General features: G+C 38.1%; 1 protein-coding gene across 5 annotated transcripts in view; it reads left to right on the top strand.

Moving 5' to 3' along the window:
* LOC140910300 (uncharacterized) overlaps window positions 1-21,498 on the top strand; it is a 118,584-nt gene that overhangs the window by 34,951 nt on the left and 62,135 nt on the right. For all 5 annotated transcript variants that reach the window (XM_078852458.1, XM_078852455.1, XM_078852456.1 and 2 more), the window contains exons 5-10: window positions 1,332-1,385; window positions 2,915-2,941; window positions 5,130-5,174; window positions 10,750-10,782; window positions 10,935-10,970; window positions 16,446-16,490. In XM_078852458.1, the coding sequence (XP_078708584.1) occupies window positions 1,332-1,385; window positions 2,915-2,941; window positions 5,130-5,174; window positions 10,750-10,782; window positions 10,935-10,970; window positions 16,446-16,490 (240 nt within the window). The remainder of the gene's footprint in view (window positions 1-1,331; window positions 1,386-2,914; window positions 2,942-5,129; window positions 5,175-10,749; window positions 10,783-10,934; window positions 10,971-16,445; window positions 16,491-21,498) is intronic.

Below are 21,498 nucleotides of genomic sequence, written 5' to 3'. Positions count from 1 at the left end.
GCCCTCTAACTTTGACTTTCAAAACTGGTTTGTTTTTTGCTAGATTTTCTCTGAAGGCAGAAGAGAATATTTCTGCAAAGTCTGAAGAAATTTTCCCAGTTTTTTTTCATTATTATTATTATTTGGTCAGCTCAGTTCCCTGTGTTATGTTAGTGTCTGTCTCTAGCTTGGCTACAATGGAAGCTGATGAGTGTTCAGCACTTCTTAAAACCAGACCACTTTATTTAGGTACCTAAATATAGATTTACGAGCTAACTTTATACATATATGTTTTTAAAATCTTGACCTCTATGCCTTTTGATCATGTTTGATCAACGGTCGAGTGAAGGTAAGCTGTGCTATGCATGCATGTGGTTAACGGTTATCTGAGGAACATGTATACCTTATTAGGTGATTGAATGAGGCAGGGTTCTGTAGGAGTCATTATTAGATTGGCCAGCACCACTAATTTCTTTAATAATTGGTTGACCTCTCCATTACATTTATTTAAAAAATTTTAAATGGTGTCTTTATTTATCTACACAGAGGGGGGAAAACATGGGAAATTCATAAAGTGGAAAAAAAAGTGTTTAAAAAAAACAATTAAAGTTTGTAAATTACAATGTTCTTACCTACCATTCAGACATTTCCTTGCTTTTAAGTGGTTGGGTTTCATAACCTTACACTGCCTACACAATAAACAAACACTACTGAGCATTAGCTAATTACTGTTATCCCAACCTGCGCATCTTTGAATGGGCACCTCCTGGTTCTCCATCCTCAGTTTCAGGCCATGAGAGTTGGGCAAACAAGTCCATATTCAAAAATAAAAACAACACTCTACTTCCCAAAACCTCTCACATTTCTAGAATTGGACCTTTTTGAAAGCTAACATTTGTTGTCATGGGTTTTCACATGCCTCTGCACATCTCTCCTCCAGAAGTACCAAAATAACTTTTTTTTTAAAAGGCCATTATTGTGCTATTTCCAGGCCAAAGAGAAGGAGGACATGCTAGCAATCTTCTTAGAAAGATGTATGAGGATAATGGCCAGTTTTGCTGACTCAAGGGCCCTGATCCTCCTCTGAGGATAATATGATACCATTGTAACTCCACTGACTTCGGTAGAGTTATTCCTGATTTATACAGGAGTAAATGATATCATAATCAGCCCCAAGAGGTTCAGCAAGCTTCATATTAGCATCCCAACTTTTGGGGTCTTACCCAAATTGAACCCTTTTTGAGGTTTCTCCATCACTACTACAAACCCAATAGGAGACATTAGGTGGAATATTGCTGATATTCTTCATCTTCTTTTTCTTAACACCACGTCTTTATTTGTTGTCATTCTAGGGTGAGCCAGGTTTGCCCGGCGAAATGGGAGAAAGCGGAGCACCAGGGCTTAAGGTTAGTGTAGAAAACCAACTGAAAAATAAAGCACAGTACAGGTATGTATATGGATGATAGTGTCATGCTTTTTTATTTGTATATCATGATTAATTTGTAATGGGCTCTGCCTCTCTACAGTGTTAAGTGGTATTAAGAGACTTTAAACATTTCACCATAAAGGGGCATGTTCTTTTGCTGCACATGCATAGTTCCAGTCAACATTAGTGACGAGTATATGTGCACTGCAAGGCAAATATGATGCAAGCGTTTAGGAATTTGGAAACCTGTTTACATAGTGTTGTTTATGCTTCTCATAATGCATTTCAGACCCTTTTTTAAGAACTACTGCAGTCAATTCTTTGATGAATGTCAGGATTAAATCTTGAGGTCTGAGACTGCTTCTTTGGAAGTTAACAGCAAACTTGAGTGGGAGAAGGTTTGAGTCCATAGTTATGGCAAAAAGAAAATGTTGCCTTGCATTTATTTTTTTGATTATTATTCCTTACTTGATTCCGAACAGATGAAATTGAACACACAAAACTTGATAACTTTGTCTGAATAAAAATTAGACACATCCAAAATGCTTTGATTGTTGGGCCTCTCAGAAAGGATAATACCAATTTCTAATCCCATCAGCTGTGTCTGTGTGTCTGTGCGGGCACATATGCCTCTCAGCTGATTTTACAGATCACATTGCTATTGACAGCTAGCCAGGATAGTCTTTAAAATGTACTGACTTGCCGCTTGTCCATCAGGAAAGAAAACAAGCCATTTGGGGCATACCCTTTTCTTGTTTAAACGCAGTGAATGCAAAGTATTTGCAGTTATTGCTTAATTCATATTCACAGCAGTATTCTTGGAGTTGCCAAGCAACCATCAAAAGTGGTGTGGATAAGCTAGAATGGTCAAAAATACAGAGATGAGTTGCCAGGGTCAGATTCAGTGTATGAAAGGGGATTTGCCATTGTACTGGCTTCTCACACAAAGTGTAATTAAAAAGTAATGGCTATAAACTGTCTTTTTTTATATAGAATTCTGCAAGCATTTTTTGCTCTCTACCAGATTATGAATCTAGACAAGATATTTAAGGGGTTTCTGTTTCTCATTAGGTGTCCTCCAAACTCCTCTCCAAACGTCAGGACCGCTCTCTTTTTCATTTTCTTCTCTCCCTCAGTCCCTCCAGAGTAAGGTGGGCTTGGCACATCTCCCTCTGGTTCCTCTCTGTCCTAATGGGTGGCTTCACAGAGCCATGAAGTTGTTCCTCACTTCCCTTAATCCAGAGTGAAAAACCAAGATGAGCCTTCCACACAACTGACCAGCCTTTTGCATTGCACTGTGTGTAATGTGTTGATGCAGCCCATCAGATTATAGTATTGAATCCTTTCTGACATGGCTTCTTCTATTGAATAATCTGTAATATTAAATGAAATTCAGCTGCTCTACAGTGTCTTGCATTAAATATGTTATCTAATGTCTCTTCTGTTGAGTTATCTAATGACATCATCTTAATAACGTCAAGATTTCTTTGTTCCTACTGTTTTGATCAGGGTGACCCTGGAGAACGAGGAGAAAAGGTGAGGCATATTTCACTTTCCCTGTGTTTATCTTGTTTTGAAGAATTGTGAATGCGCAGGCAGCAGTGAGGACTGATCTGTTAAAAAACAACAACCTGCTGTGTTAAAAATTATTAACTAGAATTCAGTCACTGAACTGACAAAACTGTGGACCCTCTTGTGGAACCCTTTATTGGGGCTAAGTAGCACTTACTCATGCAAACAATTCATTGACTTAATGAAACTACTCGTGTGAGTCCTGTATGTGCTCACTAATATATGCTAGGGCTGCGCAGGTGGACTCTGATATTATAGTATTTTTAAAGAATGTTCCTGCTTTGAATGAACAGAAAAGCAAGCTGGTTTGCATTACTTGGTGTTGGTGTTGTGAGTGTCTGTGGGCAGTAGTTTCTTGGAAAGGCAGTCAGATAGGACAGTGATATCTCATTTTACTCATGTTGAGTTCTCTGTTGCAGCCCAGCTCTACTTGAATAAGGGTGAGAGAATAAGGGTGAGAATAAGGATGGATGGCCCATCCATCTCAACTTTAGACTGCATGAAAAAGGACAGGAACACAAATGCGCTACTTGTTCTCACTTGCATTGGTATCAATAAGGAACAACTCCATAGAAATCAATGGAGTTACACCAGTATAATATCACAGATCAGAATCGTCCCCACAGTACTAGTAACTATGGGTCTGATTCTGTTCTATCAGAGCAGAATTCTAATGGGACTACTCCTATAAGAAAGTGCTACTCTACATGAGCAAGGCTTATAGAACCGAGCCTCCCTTTACTCTCCTGAAGCAGTGTAATAGATTGAAAACAATGGGGCTAGTCAAGGAGTAAATTTCTCTGGCTACATGCCATCCAGACCTCAGGAAAATCCTGAAATGCACCTTATACTTGGGCCAGGAGGGAAATGGCATAGAGAATCATCCCCAACTAGCTACATAAGCAGATGGGGTGGGAGGCCAGGATTGGGCCATACCTTTTTTAAAAGGTTTTTTCTGTTTGTTTTATTTGGGCAACTTTTTTAATGATCCTAGTCAGGAAAATTTCCAAAATGGTTTCAAAAGCAATGAGAATTCCTTAACAAATATTTTATAAATGACAGCCATCCATTACTTGTATAAGAATTCCTTGTGTTTGACATGGGTTCACTGGTACACTCTTTGGTCCAATAGTAGATAATATTTATCAACAAATTTTAGTTGATGAAAAAAATATTTTAAAAAATCCCCTCTCTTTCAAGAACTCAGAAGCCTGCAAAAGTCTTTGGGCCTGATTCTCATTTAAACCTTTTACACTTCTCTGGCCAGCAAGGGGTGAGTCAGTGTAAATTAGGATTCAGCCTTTCTGTACAGGTGAAGCTTTTAAAATATTTCTTTTAAAAAGCTATCAACAATTTTTAAATAGGGACATTTTCTCCCAGGCAATGACAAGAGTACTACTTCAACATTACCTCTTTGAGTAATGCTTAGCATTTACATGGAGACATGAATGGTTTTGGTAGCTTATTCTATATTTTAGTTAAGTTTTGCTAACTTCACACTGATTCATGGGGAAATACTTGAAATTCAAAGAGCATATCATGAATTGCTTCAAAATCATAATAAAAATGTATTGGAAGCCAGTAATTGCCAACTCTGTTTGATCAAATGCGTCTATCAATGACTTTGTGGTGAAAAATATTTACTGGTTATTCCTAATGCTGAATCATCATAAAATCATTCCTTTGTCACTGAACCAGAATGAACTGGGGATGTCTGTAGACTAAATGAACAAGAAGATGAAATGACATGACAGTTTGTATTTACTCAAGGAACTGTGAAGAGGTTTATAACTTTGAAATACCTTTCCTATCAGTGATCAAATATAACAGTTGTGTAAGTTATATTTCAGACTACAAATCCAAATGAAATATATCAAATCATGTTTTTCTCCTCCTGTGGATTTAAGTTGAATGAAGACTCTGAGTTCATGTTATAAATGTCTTATTACATTTATTTGAGAGACAGGGTGGTAAGGTAAATACATTTATTTATTTGGTCATTTATTATAGACTCCGGCTGGTGAATTAAAACTGTTAGCCTGGTAATAGTGTTTGCAAGTTGCAAGTTATTTCTGGATACTTTGTGAATGCATGAAAATTATTTTAAAAATTGCAAAACAGCACTGCAAATATATATATTTTTTAATTTTAGGGTGATGCTGGAGAAAACGGACCCAAAGGTGACATGGGTGAAAAGGTACATCTATTAATGAGTAGAGATGAAAGGATATTTTAAAGGCCATAAAATATAACCAGAAGATGAAAGGGGAATGATACCAAAAAGAAAATATACAAAGAGACTTTTTAAAAGGTTGAATGGTCTGACCTTGACTCATTCTCACAAACAGCAGAAACTCATCAGTTCTAATTAAGTACAGAGGGCCTGCTTATGCTACAGTAGTTAAAACATGAGACCTGACATTGCATCTTTTATAAACCTCTAAATATGCATTACACAGAAACTTGAATCACAAGCTATCAGATATTCTTGTTATGTCTGTTTGGTAAATGATGCAAGTTTTGAGTATTAAGGCCAAAGACATTGCTGCGTTCAGCATTGCAATGCCTAACTGGTGTAAGAACATAAATCTTATTTTCAAAAGGCAGTAAGAGACTTATGAACCAAAATCATATCAACAGTCAATAATAGTTTGGCAGCAACATCTAAATACCTTTAAAAATCTGGGTCCAAAATCCTAGCTGCAGTGTACAGGCTGAGTACTCAGGATGTGCATTGGGGAGTTCCTCTGAGTCTGAGAGGGAAGAATTCTACAACCAGGACATGGAGCAGCAGCTAGGTCTCCCTATAGATGGTACTTCAGTCCCCACTTCCCTCCCAGGACATGCCTTTTTACATGCCAGGTAGATCCACTTAACCACACTGCTGGAGATCTGGAGCTAAGGGAGATGTGCCAAGGCACAGCACCCCCATACAGAGACCCAGTGTCCCCAACAGATCCCTGAAATTAGTAGGGATCTCAGGAGATCTGAGGGTTCTGAGAGGACCAACCCCTTACTTTTTCAGAGTGGGGAATGCTGCCCTCTGACTGGATCAGAAAAAAAAATTCTGTAAGGGGAAACTGATCCCCTTCCACATTCTTTTCCAAAGGAAGGGCCAAGGCAATCTGGCATACAGTTGAAAACATAATCCAAGTGGCTGACCAAAACCCCCAAAAGTTTGAAAATTCAGAGTGAAAGTTAAAAATTATGTTTCAGATCTTTGTTATTTCACACCAGCTAAAGATCTGGCTTCCATGCCTTTACGTCAGCTCAGTCTCCTCAGGTACCATATTTCAGAAGTCTCCAAAGAATGGGTGATTTTATATATCATGTGCATTATGACTGAGAAACGGGAAGCTGAGATTGTTACCACTGACAGATTTTATGGTTTAAGAGGAATGGGAAAAATAGAGAATCATACCTGCAGGTAATAAATTCAAATCCAGTCCATTTCTCTCGCATGGTTGCCAACTTTCACGTGGTAAATAAGCACCCCGACTTCCACAATAAGCCAAAAATCAAGCTAATCCCATTTCAAAACAAGGCCAAAATAAGCCAGTCCCTAAGAACCCCAACACTCTGTAACTATATCCCCCCATCGTGTAGTCTGGGACTGTGGTGGGCCTGCTGTGCACCCTGACTGTGTGCCCCCTGACTCTCTTCTCCCCTTGCCTCTGCTTGCCCCTTGCCCCCGCTTGCTGGGAGCAGATAAAAAAAAGAAGCAACAAGCTACAAGCCAAAAACTAGCCAACAAGCATCTTACAAGTCAATTAAGCCAAAAACAAGCCCAATTTCTGCATTTTTATCACAAGTTTGGCATGTCTGATCTCTAGTGGCCAGGAATCATTGCTATCTATTTTTGAATATTTAAATTATTATTCTATTACTCAAAAATATATGCAGTTTGATTTCATAACTATTTTCCTGAGAGACCTAGTAGCATGTCTAGAGACATTTTTTATGTCCTGAGAATGTCATGCTTAGCCAAATCATTGGAACAGTAGATCAGATAAATAGGTCATGTATATGTTCATGAAACAATATTAAGGTCCAACAGCAGCTAAAATAGAAGTTCAGAATCTCTCCTGTGAGTCCTATGACGCTTCAGTAATTGTTCTTCAATTGTGTCTGCTACTGAAGTACTTGGCATGTGTCCAAGTGAAAACAAAAAAATCTAAAAAAATCAATTCCTCATTCTGTTGGGAATTTATCCTTCCAAAGCCAGACATTGTGTGTGTTTCTGTGTGGACCTCAAATTGTTTGGTATTCTAGTCGGGAAGAACTTTTAGAAAAGATAGGTCAGCAGATGGCCTTTTGAATGTTCATCTGAAAAACTTTAACTGAATTGACTGAACCTCTGAAACATATAATGCTCCCACCACTTCCAAGTTTCATGTAATTGTCTGGAGTACTGGGGTGAAATGGGGATGGATAGATAGTTTTTGTACAGGTCTCATTACTTTACCAGCATCAGGCTAGTTGCTGCATGATAGGAGTTGGGCTTCCCATAGATCTGTGAAGGTATAGGAGAAGGCCACAGAACTTCTCTGATTATGTCCTGCAGAGTGACTCTGCAGTGGAGGACTGTTCGGTTAGGAGTTTAGGAGAATATATTTTTGGTGTGGAAGTTTAGGAGTGAGTAAGCACTGAAGTCAGAGTAATTACTCCACAATTACACCAGTGTAGTTAGGAGCAGTGCTCCTGTGGCTAGTGCTCCAGTGACTTGCACTATCTTTGACCATCATTATACTTATAGCAGAGATGAATTTGACCCAGTGGTTGTTAATTGTGTTGGTTGCAGAGGAAAAAAATCACGATGACTGCTGCCCCCTAATAGGAACAGCCAACAGTAGCATACTCACCAAATAGCTCTTGTTTTCCTTCCCTTTCTTAATCCATCAGTCACTTCTCCCAGTCAATGGCAGGATCGTCTTCAGGAGACAGGCGGGAGCTCTGTGGCTTTCTCTTCCAACATAGTTGCAGGAATTTCGGGTAGTGCCATGAGAAGCCTTTCACACTCTCCTCTAGCCATTGATGAGGGTATGGGAAATCCTCTCCTTTTCCCCCTGCCCTGATAGAAGCAGTTGGCACTGTGTTCCAGAATATCTCTCTACTGTCCTTTCTGCTGCACCTTTAATATTGGGTGTTGGTCAAAGTTATGCATGCTATATCTAAGCCAGGATGCACCATATGCCTCAGAAGTCTCGGAACATGGGATATTTGGATGACTCTTGGGCTTCTGAAACATTTGGTGCACTCTAGGACATCACTAGGGCAAAGCATTGGAGCAGTACTTGAGCGGCAGTGAGGCTTACGGACTTACTGAGCCTCTTTTTTCAAGGTAGCATGGGGAGGGGTCTTTGAGCCTGAGAAAAGAGGGAACCGCGGAAGTTTTGGATGTGCAGGAATGATTTATCAAGACTAATCTGAACCAAAAATAAGGTTCAGAGATGAAAGAAGATTAGAGCCAGTTCACCCAGACCTCTCCCTTTGTCCACGCCCCCATACAGTAAACCTCCATAAATGTTGTCTGAATGAACAATACATAAACCATTGCAGTAAATAATAATAATTAATAATTAATAATAAGCAGTTATATAGTATCTTTATCCAAAGATCTCAAACATTAAGACTCACAATTCCTGTGACATGGGTAAGTATTATTTATCCCCATTTTATATATGGGGATACTGAGACAGAGAGGTGAAGAGATAACAATTTCAAACCAGGGTGCCTAAAGTTAGGAGCATATACCCATATTTATGCACCTAAATGAAAGTAGTGTCATTTTCCACAGATGATGCACATCCACAGCTCCCATTGATCTTACTACATAAACATAGACTTAGGTGCGTATATTTTGACAACGCTGGCATCAGTGAGCTGTCTTAGGTCACATACAGAGTCAGTGGCAGACTTGGGAATGGAAACCACTCATTAGTCCTTGCTTCCATTCTCCTGCTGTAGCCATTGGCCTCTCAAGCAGCCAAAATCCCCTTGAAGTACTTTTCCATTTGTGTTTTCTCCTGCTGAAATTCTTTCATTTCCAATCCAGCTGACTCAGTGAGGGACTGAGAACACGCTCTAGCTACATGGTTTTTACTTTATCCTGTATTAGTTTTCATTCTTGAATGAAAGTGGATCATAAACACTTTGTGTCTTATCTGTGCTATTTCCAGTGTTATCCCTTAAAATGTTTAACTTGTGACTGTCTCTCAGCAGTTGCTTTGCCACTTTATAGCTATTAAAAAGTCCTTGAGATTTCACAGTTGTACGTGCTGTGAGGGACAACAGCAATATCACTCATACATGTCTATCAAAATGAGACCGCTCAGGTTTCCAGACATGAATCAGCCTTTCAGAAAATGGCCTTTTGTTTTCTCTTTGCCCTCTGAAGAGAGAGTTACAATAACTATGAAAAGGAAACCAGGCTTTTAAAATATAAATCACCACGGCTCTTCATTCAGCTTTACTGAACCACAGGACAGCTAATCAAAAACTGGTGGTTTTATACTAGTAGTTTACATTTTATTGTTTTATATAGTGCAAGACTATAATAATAATACTTAGCATTTATACTGTGCTTAACATCTATTAAGATGTTACTGTTACAGATATTAGCTATTCTACTCAGTATGTGCATCAGTAGCATTCTGCTTTAAGACACAGGGTAAGCTTACTGCACAGTGATCTCTTAATTTTCTTGATCAATCGTAATTCATAATAATAATAATAAGGAAACTGTCCAAATACAGGTTCTGTAAACAACTTCTACAGTTTTCACAGGGTTGACCTATTTACATGAATAAGTTGACTAGCAAAACTTTTCAAGTGAGAAATAGCATTTAATAATTTAGCTTCCTCCACTTTACTTTGGTGTCCCATTGAAGACAAGGTGCAGTGAAATGAAAGTACAGGAATTTTCAGAAGTCTACAAAGGCTAGTAAAGAACTGAGAACCAGAAGCACTCTGCCGTAGCCACTGGCTGATTCTGTGACTTTGGGCAAGTCCTATCAAACCCAGACACTCAGAGCAAAACACAGGAGAACCTCTTTGAAAGTTAGTTGCTTCATCAGAACTGACCTTTCCTGAGCAAATAAATTTCAGCTCATCTGACATTCTGTTACTTACAACATTTAGTGCATTAAAGCATCAAGATAAAAACAGCGAAAATCTATGGAAAAGAGATGGATAGTCTGACATGTTAAACAAGATAAACTAATGGGTCACTGGATTCTTTGAGGTTGAATGTCATTAACACAAAAGCTTTGTCAATTAAGGCCTGAGACTTGCCATCTGTAGTTGTGGACCCAAAGGACCAGTGATGCTCTTTGATATGGCAAATAATTTTGAATGTGTCATAGACTTGGGGATGTCAAAACATGAAGAGGCATAGCACTATACTCTAGCTTCCCACTACACATCTCTTTAAAATTCCTTTTTGTTACAGCAACTACATTATTGGTTGTAAAACTTTTCAAACAAGTGAATAGGTTATTATGTTGTCTGGATAAATGGAAAGCAAATCCCACATCTGCATTTCTTTGAAAGCAGAATTGTTTCTCTTTGAATAATACTGACTTATTGTCAATGGTCAAATTGGTATGCAGTGTCTCAAGACATATTTAATCTTGCTACAGTAATTGAGAGGTACTTTGAGAAGGTTCCAGGATAATCATGCCTGTGTTTGTTAGTTTCCTGAACTATCAGTTTCCTGAAAATATATGTACATAATAAGTGTGATCATTGTTTCCTTGTGAATTTTATATCAGGGTGATCCTGGATCTTCTGCTGCAGGAATTAAGGTAATGTTGTGTTTATAGTGGTCATTTTTTGCAGAATCCCTGTCACTTCATGCCACAACTCTTTTCTCCTCTTCTACGACCCTGAGGTTTTTTTTTCACTTTGTCTGATCTTGTGGTTGCTTATTTGTTTGTTTATTTAATCTTTCAATTAGGGAGAACCTGGAGAATCTGGTCGGCCAGGACAAAAGGTAATACATGAAAGCATTCAGTCCCTTTTTTCCTCACAATTAGACTTGCCATCAAATCTTGTTTATACAAAACATTAGTACTGGAGATTCCGTCTTGCACATAAATTGCTTGTTTGGTCATAGCAATGATTGCAAGATAGTGCAATTTAACTGATTGCTCAAGGTCTATACACATTTTGTTTATGATAATTTTGAGTTTTGAAAAAAACTTGAATAAGAATGACACTGGCTAGAGTGCAAAGTGAGAATTAGAATAACCCACCCACTCTTATAACTACAGGGCACTTTTTTCCACACTGAAAGTTTGCACTATCTCAGCTGTCTGAAACTAACAAAGAATGGCTCTGCTGTCTGAATGTTGACAACTTACCCTTGCATGTTTGACTAAATATTGACCTGCAGATTATAGTATGTTATTACACCTCATTAAGATGAAATAAATATTGACTCTAGGGCTGGAAGTTCTCTCTCACTTGTGCTGGTAGTGAGGAGCTAAACTGGTAGAAGCGGACACAAGCTTTGAAAAGTTAGGAGCAAGTAGCTCCACTACGTGCTACCCCACCCCTGCCCCCCAAGAAGCCTTTCCACTGGACACTGTGCAGCCAGAGCTTCCTTGGTTGGGAGGAGGTGTAGCGGGGAACAGCTGCTCAATATGGCATGATGCCCTCTTGACCTAGGAAATTGCCAATAGGAAGTGAATGGTGCACCAAGCAGCATTGCCTGCCCCCTCCATGCCTTTGACCCTTTTTCAGAGGATAGGATAGGATGCAGGCACAGATGGGAAAGCTTGTGACTGTGTCTCTCCTCAAGGAGCCTGAAGGTGCTAGCAGAACACCAAGGAGAGGTTGGATTTTAACACTACAATCCTGGGAGGTGTGGGGTAGCAGTTTGGCTTCCCTCTGGAGTGTACAGTGTTTCCTGGGAACAACCCTTCACCATCCCCACCTCTTGTAAAGTAAGAAACCTCTCCCCTATCCCAACAGGAGAACTGGAAATTTAATCTGCAAGGTACACTTTGGAGATTTTCCAGTACTCAGGTCAGGGGACAAGTAAAATCATATACTGTATATAGGGAATATCAGGCCAGCTATATTCTAAAACTCAGTTCCTTTTTATGGCCATATGGAACTCTGAGAAACCATTTTTTTAAAATCAGTAAAAGACAAAATTGCAGCTGAGTTTCTCTACTTGGCAGGTTTTAATCGGAATGATTTGTAACAGACTCTATACGACTATTATGATATGCAAATTAAATTTGTTAGTAAAGCTCAGTTTCGAGTAGGAGAGCTAGCGAAAGCAGTTTTAACCTGTGGAATCATTGTGCATCATGTACTGCATGTTCTACTTGGATAATAAACTACAGAATGCACTTTAAATGTTTAGATTCATACTCTCATTTGCTATCTGCCAGGCAGGGAACAACTAGCAGTGATTTATTAGCAAGATACTGATCTCACTGCCCAATGCAATCAGGTTTGATATAATAGATGTAATATAGATAAATAACCAGTAGCCACGAACTTCACATTAATGTAGAGTTTTATAAGTGATGAGCTTGTCTTTGTGTGGTTGCATATGTTGTTATGGAAAGAAAGTGCCAGGCTTTTGTCTCAAACATTTACATTGCCCATAATATTTTGAATACTCATTCTCTCTCTGTATTTTATAGTTCTCTTTTTTTAAACTTACGAGTGAATTGGGGCATGATCCTTAAACGTACTTCAGCACCTTGCTGTACCAGAAGGGACTGTGCACATTTCTTTACACTGCCCTTCCAATGCACCTCAGTCTTGACCTCAGTACACCCTCCAGTTTCAGCATCAGGCCACACTTGAGCATATATTGCCAGTCAGACTAAAGTGAGTGATTGTTTTGTGATGTGGTCTAGTGGCTACTTTGAAACCACAGACATATTTCACTTGTGATCTACTGTAAATCATATTTGAACTCAGTACTTTAGAGGCAAAAGGCTTGTGGATTTATGCATTGTGCCACTTAGCCCATATGTTTCCCTTCATTATGTGTGTATACACACACACACACACACACACACATAATTATTTTCAAACCTTACAATCTGGAGGCAAAAATATGTTCTCTGCGAGATCACTGTAAATGTAATACCAAGAAATTGATGTGAAGATAATACTGTAAATAAAAACAGTCTCTCACTGAAATAAGATGGGCCAAAGTTTTAATGAATAGATGCTGAGGTTCATAATCACTTGTATTTACATGAGCATATCTGTCAATTGAATGTGCAAAACAAACAGGTTATTGCTCATAAAATATCTGTTTGCTTGTGCAATTAACCGGTTTCTTGCACAAATGCACATATATGGACTTCTGCTTCTGGTCTTTAAAAATTTGACCCTGTGAGAAAAATTCTCCTCTCTGATCCACAGTAAAGGTATTTTATTCACTGAAGTGCAGATCTCTGTTGTGTAGTCTGTAATCCATCCTACATGGAACTCCAAGTCACACCAGTCTGAGTTCAGTACGTAAAACAAGTGCAGAATGTCTGATAGAGATCTGAACTGCAGTGAATAAAAGACCTGTATTATGGATCAGAGGGTAATTTTGCCTTATATTTTTACTTCCCTGTGAATAGAGAATATGGGCTAAATCCTATAGTTCTTACTCAGGCAAAACTCCCATTGCAGACAATGTGAGCTTTTCGTGAATAAGTAATAAGTATGAAATGAGGGTTTGACGTTTCTTATATATATACCACGCATGTACAGATTAATGGATAAATACATATCAATCTACATTTAAATATCACACTTTAAATGAGATTCACTATTTGAGTGTAAATATAATGAAGACACAAAAAAACTAGCAATGAGAAACGTTTATATAGGCATGAACTGTGTCAAATGTCAATTTCCCAAACTTTTGTTCTTTCCTATTATGAGGACACCTTCAGAATGTACAGCTATTTTTACAGCACCCAATGGGAGTTTTCTCTGATTAAATACCAAGAATTTGATCCTCTATTAGTATTCACTAGAGTAGATATGTGTGGAAACCCACTGAAGTTCCAGATCTCAATGTAGTATTGGAGCCTTAGTCTTTACGCATGAAAAACTCCCATTGTGCACCATAAAATAATAAAAAGGACAGAGCAAAGACATTAAGTTTTGGTCCATGTTGTGCATTTATTCATGTATTGATTCATATGTGAGGATATTTGTGTATGACTGAATGAAATACGTCTGTGTGTGAATGTATGAAAAAAGGATAGGTGTGCCATATACGTTATAGATGTAGCCCACGTACATTATATATGTTCTATAACAACTTAGAATATTTGACTGCTTTATTTTGATAGACTGGAGTTTGTATTCAGCTTTTGTTTGTCTTTGGAGTCATTTAATCTCATAAATCATATCAAACGTATATTTTGAAAAAAGTTAAGGAATGAAAATACTGTCCATTCAATTTCAATGAACTTCATAATAGAACACGAGTAATTGAAATGTATTTTTAATCTTGCCTTGAAGAGTACAGTTTAATCACTTTAGTTAGTGTACTTAGAATTTGAGTTCTCCAAGGAAGGGACTGTCTTTTTGTTATATGTGTGTGAAGTGCCTAGTACAGTGAGGTCCCGAGCCCTGATCGTGGACTGTGCATGCCATGGCAACACAAATAAAATAATAATAAAAGATCTATTAATTATAATGATTAAACATTTATATTTAGAACTGAATTTTACTTATTTTAAAACAGAAGGAGAAAAAGTCATGTCATGTCCACGTCAATGAAAGTAATTGACAGATTATAGTATTAATATCTTTGTTTCACTAGCATATCTGACTCTTCATAAAGAAAAAAAAAGATGGAGTAGAACTTTTGGGCTAACACTATATCAAGAGTGAATGTAATACATCCTGTTCAGAGAATTACTCTTTAAACAGGAGTAATGGCTCAGTGTCTGTTAGACAATGGTAGGCAGTATATCAACTGGTAATAGAATCTGCTGAAAATGATATCCTGTCCTCCATTCCTTTATTGTATTTCACATTTAAAATTTCCAAAGTGGATTGTCCTTTTCAGTAGCTTCAGTCAGAAAGATTTGTTAAAATTCTGGAATGACTGAAATCTGCAAGGAAGATGGGCTTGGGTCCGCGTAAAATGTTTCACAGTTCTTTCGTTTGGCAAATCAATTTTCAAATCAACTATTCTTTTTTTGGTTTTGTTGTGGCAGATTGTAAATTTGCTAGAAATTCTTCAAGTACGTTTTAATATTATTACCTAAAAATATAGTGCAGTTGGTTATGTAAGCTGAGGAATTTGTGTGTGCTTGTAATCTCCATGCACTGGGCCAAACCACAAAATTGAGATCTGGATTTCAGTAAAGTTCAGGAATGGATGAATCTAGAGTTTAGTTCAAGAGGTAGGGACCAGCTACAAAGTTTGGACCTGATCTTCCCTATAATTCAGGGATGTTCAGATCCTGGGCTTTGGTTCAGGTCTCTCTCTATGATAGCTAGAAATCTACTGTCTGTCTAATTGTTTTGTCCTTGAAATCAAAATTATTACATCCATTATATTCCTAATGCCCTTTGATTTTTGGTGTTCATCGTTTTCCTTCTCCTAAGAGGACATCATTTCAGCACCATTTCAACTAACTTCTTAGGATGATTGTATGTATGTAAATGTTGTGCTTGTCCTTCTCTCCCATAGAAAAATATCAACTTCATTCCAGAATGAATGTGTTCAGTCTTCAATTCCTGTTACACATTTTCTTCTTGAAAGTAGAGTATTTTGTTCTTTTTTATTGCAGTGCTAAATAAGCAGGGTATTTATTAGAAGTAGTTCTAGTTTATTTGCTTATGGTACTTTGTGGTGTTGTGGATGTGTACGTGTGTGTGCATTTACACTGAAATGTGGAGAGTGTTGATGGTTCTATAAAAATGATAGTTAATTGTAATTGAGTAATCCCCCTGAAAATGTACAAATTAAATTAAATTTTTGAGCCACATTTGTAGCTAAACTGGACATTATACAGCACCCTATCCAGCCAATAACTGAATAGGGGATAGAATTAAATATCTGCAATTGCAGTTTTGCAGAATTACTGCAAATGCAGTAAATGTCAGTATTCATATTATTTAATTAATACTATTTATTCCCTCTTCTTTTGATAAAAATACTGGCCAGAATTTTCAACCTGTGTGTCTAGTTAGGCTCCTAAATCCACAGGAAATGTTTAGGTACTTAAATGTAGGTTTAAGAGACTAAATTTAGGCATTCCGTTTAAATATTTTAGTCATACTTCTAGGTTAGCAAGCCCTTTAATGTACATTGTGTTGGCCTGAGTATCTGTGATCCCTGAAATGAATAGCAATCGTGTGTGTGTGTGTGTGTGTGATTTCATACTATACCTACTACAGTGTATACCTGGTTGTTTTCTGGATACCAATTATAAATGAATATTGTTCTGTAATGTTATGTAATTTTCCTGTATAGGGTGAACCAGGTCTTCCTGGGCTTCCTGGACTCCCCGGGATAAAGGTAAATACAACCATAATATCTGTATAGTGGTACTTATATCTTCCTAAACATTTTTTATTTTAAAAAGGATTTTGTCACATGAAGGCCTTCACAGAAAATTGATCATCTATATATGAATGAATGAACAATATGCCTTACACTTTAATGTGTAGTAAAATGTCAGCTTACTTTGGAAAAAAAACCTGGACTCCTTTAAAAATAATGTCTTTTTTACATTTTTATTTAATTCAGGAGGCTTGTCATCAATGTTTGTTTGCAGTTTAATTAGTATTTGCCAGTAACAATGGCCTACAGAACCTGCAAAGCTAACAGCCAAAGAACTGTCTTCATTATCCACAAATTGTGGAGGACCAGCTATGAGCAAAAATAGTCTTTGCTCTCATTGCTCATTAGTAATTTCCACTGACAAGTCAAAATATTTGAATAAGAATACTTCATCCAGTATTACCATTAAGCAGTCAGACAATCTGTGGACCAATAACTGGTTTATCTGCTGACTTCCAGTCTGCCTGTTATATTTAGGCAAATTATTATAAAAGACCTGGAGTCAGTTCAGCCCTGGCGTTGCATTGGGAGTTGCTGCCAATTATACTGGAACTCAGTTTGATTCATTCTGTATTATACTATAAAAAGTGAGCAGATTTGAAATGTTCTGAATGAGAGCTGACTGAGTTGATTGCTTCTCTTTCATGGCAGGGGTAATTCTTTCAGACAATGAAACCTCTTAGAATTTCCTTATATTCCATTTTCAGCATGGGCCTGTGAACAGCTGATGGAGAGCTTTTATTTTCTCCCCACTGAATACAGGGGATGAAATCCTGCCTCCATCAAAGTAAAAACACCCTTTGACCAGTGGGACCAGGCTTTCCTTCAAAGTGTATAACATTTGCAGTAGCTTGCTCAGTGACAGTTGTCGAGTGCCACAATGTTTTAACTTAGTGTCCATTTTTCATTTGTGGAAAATAATAAGAGGAGTTGATTGGACATCCTACACATGCAAGTGCATGTGTGCTTATTTTAAAATGTGGGCTTATGTGTCTTAATACTGAAAGGTGCAGGACCTGGAGATAGAAATTATGTTAGGTCCTGTCTATTCTGTAAGAAAGAACCATGGTTTACTGTGTCGTGAAAGATCATGTTGCAAATGGATCCTTCAGAATGGTTAAATTTATAGTGTAGATGGGACCTTAATATATACAAAGAAACACTTTTAGTGATTGTCTCTATCTACTTTGGAAAGTCAGTATAGAAATAACATTTGTTTTGTAGTGTGTCCTTAATATAGTTCAGTTGGAGGTCACTGCCAGCAGATTAAGAGCAATTATCAAAACTGGCTTTGGGCACTGAAAAACCTGAGATTGAGCCAACCAAGCTAGAAGATCTTATTACGGTAACACCTTCTGGGGGCTAGCAGAATGAGCACTTTTGAGATAGTTCCCATTGCAACATATACATTTTAATGAGAAGAAAGATGAAGCTCGTTGAAAAAATCAGAGTCACATCTCCTAGTACGGATTCAGTTCCTAGAAAGGAATTTTCTTTTCTTTTTTTTCTAGATTTCTAAAGGGGACCATCCACAATAATGAATTCTCTTTCGGGCACCCTTTGACTTGTGGTTATTGATACTATACTACGACAGGTGATCTGCAAAGACTCCAGTGACTGTCGCTGACAGCTGGACCCCAAAAAATCTAAAACTAATTTAAACATGTCTCTCAGGGAATGTCTAGTTGAACATTTAGTGTGCGGCAAGCTGGGGTGTGAATCTACAGTGCTGCAGCCTGCCGTGCACTGCCTGTGTGGACCCTGCTGCAGCACACTAAAAATTCCCTAGTGCACTTTGTATACGGCTGTTTCAAACTTATGAGAAAGCAGTCACCTTCAGCCTTTATTTGTGCTTTTGTCTCTTCACATACTATCGTTTTGGAGATGATGGCAGCACAAAGAGGGTGGTAGATAGGTCCACTAGAGAGACAAAAGATTAATGATGTGAGAAATGGGGGAAGCATGAAGTTCTGGATATTGTGGAATAGATGTTTTCCAGCATTAAGCCTCTGGGGTGATGCTGACTTCTGCTGGAATAACGTACGGTTCACTGTTAGAATTCATACCTGCCACATAGGAGGCCCAGGTTCAATTCCCAGCCAGTTCAACACTGAACTCTAGGTGTTCAGATACTATGGTATAAGGATCTATATAGAACAGACCAGGGCCCTGGTGGTGAAAAGCCTGCCTGGATGTGTGTGGCATTGTTTGAGATGCCTTTGAATTTCACTGGGGAGCCTGCAGACAGCCATTGCCATCCAAAGGTGGGAAGCAGTGGTAGGACAGGTACTGGCATTGTATCTAAAATGCACAGATTCTTATGGAGCATTGGATGCCATTTAAAGTTACATTCCCTGACCAAACCCTCAGGGGAGCATGGCACTATCAGTGGAAAACGAAATCCCCAAGAGAGGATCAAGAGAACATTAAGTCATAGGAAGCTACCTTGGATGAGCTAGTCAGGTGAATGAAGAAATAATAAAGGTACATGTATATTGCCTTTGATCAAATTTACAGTAACATGGCCTACATCAGTGTATATTATGGAGAAGGATGCAGATGACTGAGGAGCATGTGTTACAAATCCCCTTGGAATTGGCTGGTAGTCTTCGAACTGATACACATAGGCTTCTTCATGGCATATGAGAAGCAGAGCAGGGGAGGCTTTCTCTTGTGCCACCAAATTCTAAGAAAGCTTCACTTAATGTCTTCCATTCTTGTAACTCTGATGGAGAAGAGAAGTACACAACACCGAGGCATTCTCCTGTTTTATGGATATCATGTGATAAATATGAGGTATAACCTTTTCTGTTCCTTAAATGTGTCATTTCATCTACAAATTCTTCTCAGCTAATCTCCTCTGAACCTGTCCACTGTGACAGGCTGTATAATAAAACACAGTATGCAACTGTAAATAGCAAGTACACTGTTTATGGTATAAGTTTGAAAGCAATCTTTGTGTAAACTTTTAAACTCACAGGTCATTTCAATCAGTGAATCTTTCAAACTGCCTCTTATCTTTCTTGTGCTGGATATGGTACATTTGTAAAGGGATCCATTAAGATCATTTGGAAAGAGTAGCCAAAGTCACTTACAACATTAATAAGCATCAGTCAGTAGAAAAGTTTCAACTTCATAATGTGCAATTATTCAATTAGTTATTTAATGCAGCAGTTCAGTATACCTTCAAGATAGCCAGTTAGAGATTGGTTGAACATGATTTCACTCTGAATGAGTGGCAGCATCTGAAAGGCACATTAGTATCTTGTGTGAATTCAGTATAGGTGACAAAGAAGTTATTAATTATATTCCTTGGCTCATTCACTATATGCATATGGATGTTTTGGGAGTGCTTCCTGATCTCTTTCATCCCTTTCATTATCAAAGGTGCCACAGAGAGTACAGAACTTCAGTCAGTTATTTCCAGGACTGTGGTGAAGCCAGCTGTGACATATTGTAGAAACTTTTCTTGACCATCCGTTGCTGTTTAGGAATGGCTGGAAACTTAATGAGCATCTGAATGTTTTCCACCATGTCATTCAGGAAAATGAGTAAAGCACCTAAACACAGAATATTGACTCATCTCTGTGACATCTCATGTTATCCTTTAGTAAGACCCTATTACTGATGCCAAAAGGATGCAGAATACTTTCAGTACGACAAAAATGTAGTAACTTTGTTTTATCCTACTCTTCAAGAAGTCATAAAAAGTACATACAAAATGGCTCACCTATTGAAATCGGAGGCATTTGTAATTTCATTCATTTGTGATCTCTAGACCTTCTCTCAAGGTGTTCTATTAGCCTGGTTCAATTTTGTGGCATTTAATCAATACAGTCATTAAATTTTACATTATCCCAGCTTTACCTTTACCAGAAGATGAGCTGTTTGCAATAGTTGGCTCAATATAGTACATTGTGCGAGAACAGGCTTTCCATCAACAGTAGACATAATCTGTCTTCTTGTTCCTCTCATTTTATGAGACAAATACTCGGGCAAATCTTGAGGTCCCAGCTGAGTTTTTAAATCAGCCCTTATTCAAGCAAACTCTCATTGAAGGATTTGGCTTCTCTGCCCTACTTGTTTTGTGACAGGGAGAGACCTACATATAAGAGTTTGCTCTATTCTCAACACTGAGAGAGACTATAGAGTTGCCAACTCAGTCACCTACATCTTTCTACGTAGTTGCTTATACAGGCCATGTGATTTCGATCCAAGCCAACGTACTCTGTTCCCAGCTGCATGACATCATTAGAAATTTTGCCTGAGTAAGGACTCAGTAAAAACTGGCCTCAGGGTCTGTCCCATATTCGCTTTATCGAAAGCAAAGACAATTCCAACCTTCATTTATATTTTGTATTTGAATTTCATTTTTTCTCTCTCTTACTATATCCCAGGATCTTGTTCTTTGCTTGCACAGTAGGACTTAGTGGCCTCAGAATCATGTTTGAAATACTTAAAACTTTTCAGAACCAAAGTTTTAAGTTCTGGAAGAGTCAAATAAACTTTGCATCCAATAGAAAAGTGACTCCCATGCAGACAAAACTTTAAAAACAAAAGCCAAAATTTTCAAACCTGGGTGCCTAAAGTTAGGATCCTAAATCCCTTATTTAGATGCTATTGAACTGGCTTGCCATGGAGATGCTTACTCTCTATTCTCTTTTTCTTTGGCCTGGTCTGTTTAGTCCTTGCTCTGTTTTTTGGCATTAGAGGGGCTGACAGGTTTCCAAGGCATGGTAGATCCTTTGCCTGGTTCTCTTTAGAGAGGAATCCACAAGCCATTTCTGTGTTCTTCAGGTTTTCCTTTCTCTCTTTAAAAAAATTCACAACAGGTCTTAGTTTTCCATGGTGTCTCCCTTATTGGGAAGAAGGGAACTCTTATATCTCTGCTCCTGTTTCATGCATGTGTTGCTGCCAAGCTACAACTTTTATTAGTCCTAGAGACCATCATTCCAAAAATTCC

This window comes from Lepidochelys kempii, chromosome 4, assembly GCF_965140285.1.
Source record: "Lepidochelys kempii isolate rLepKem1 chromosome 4, rLepKem1.hap1, whole genome shotgun sequence".
Classification (NCBI taxonomy): Eukaryota; Metazoa; Chordata; order Testudines; family Cheloniidae; genus Lepidochelys; species Lepidochelys kempii.
This window is presented reverse-complemented; position numbering and strand designations above follow the sequence as displayed.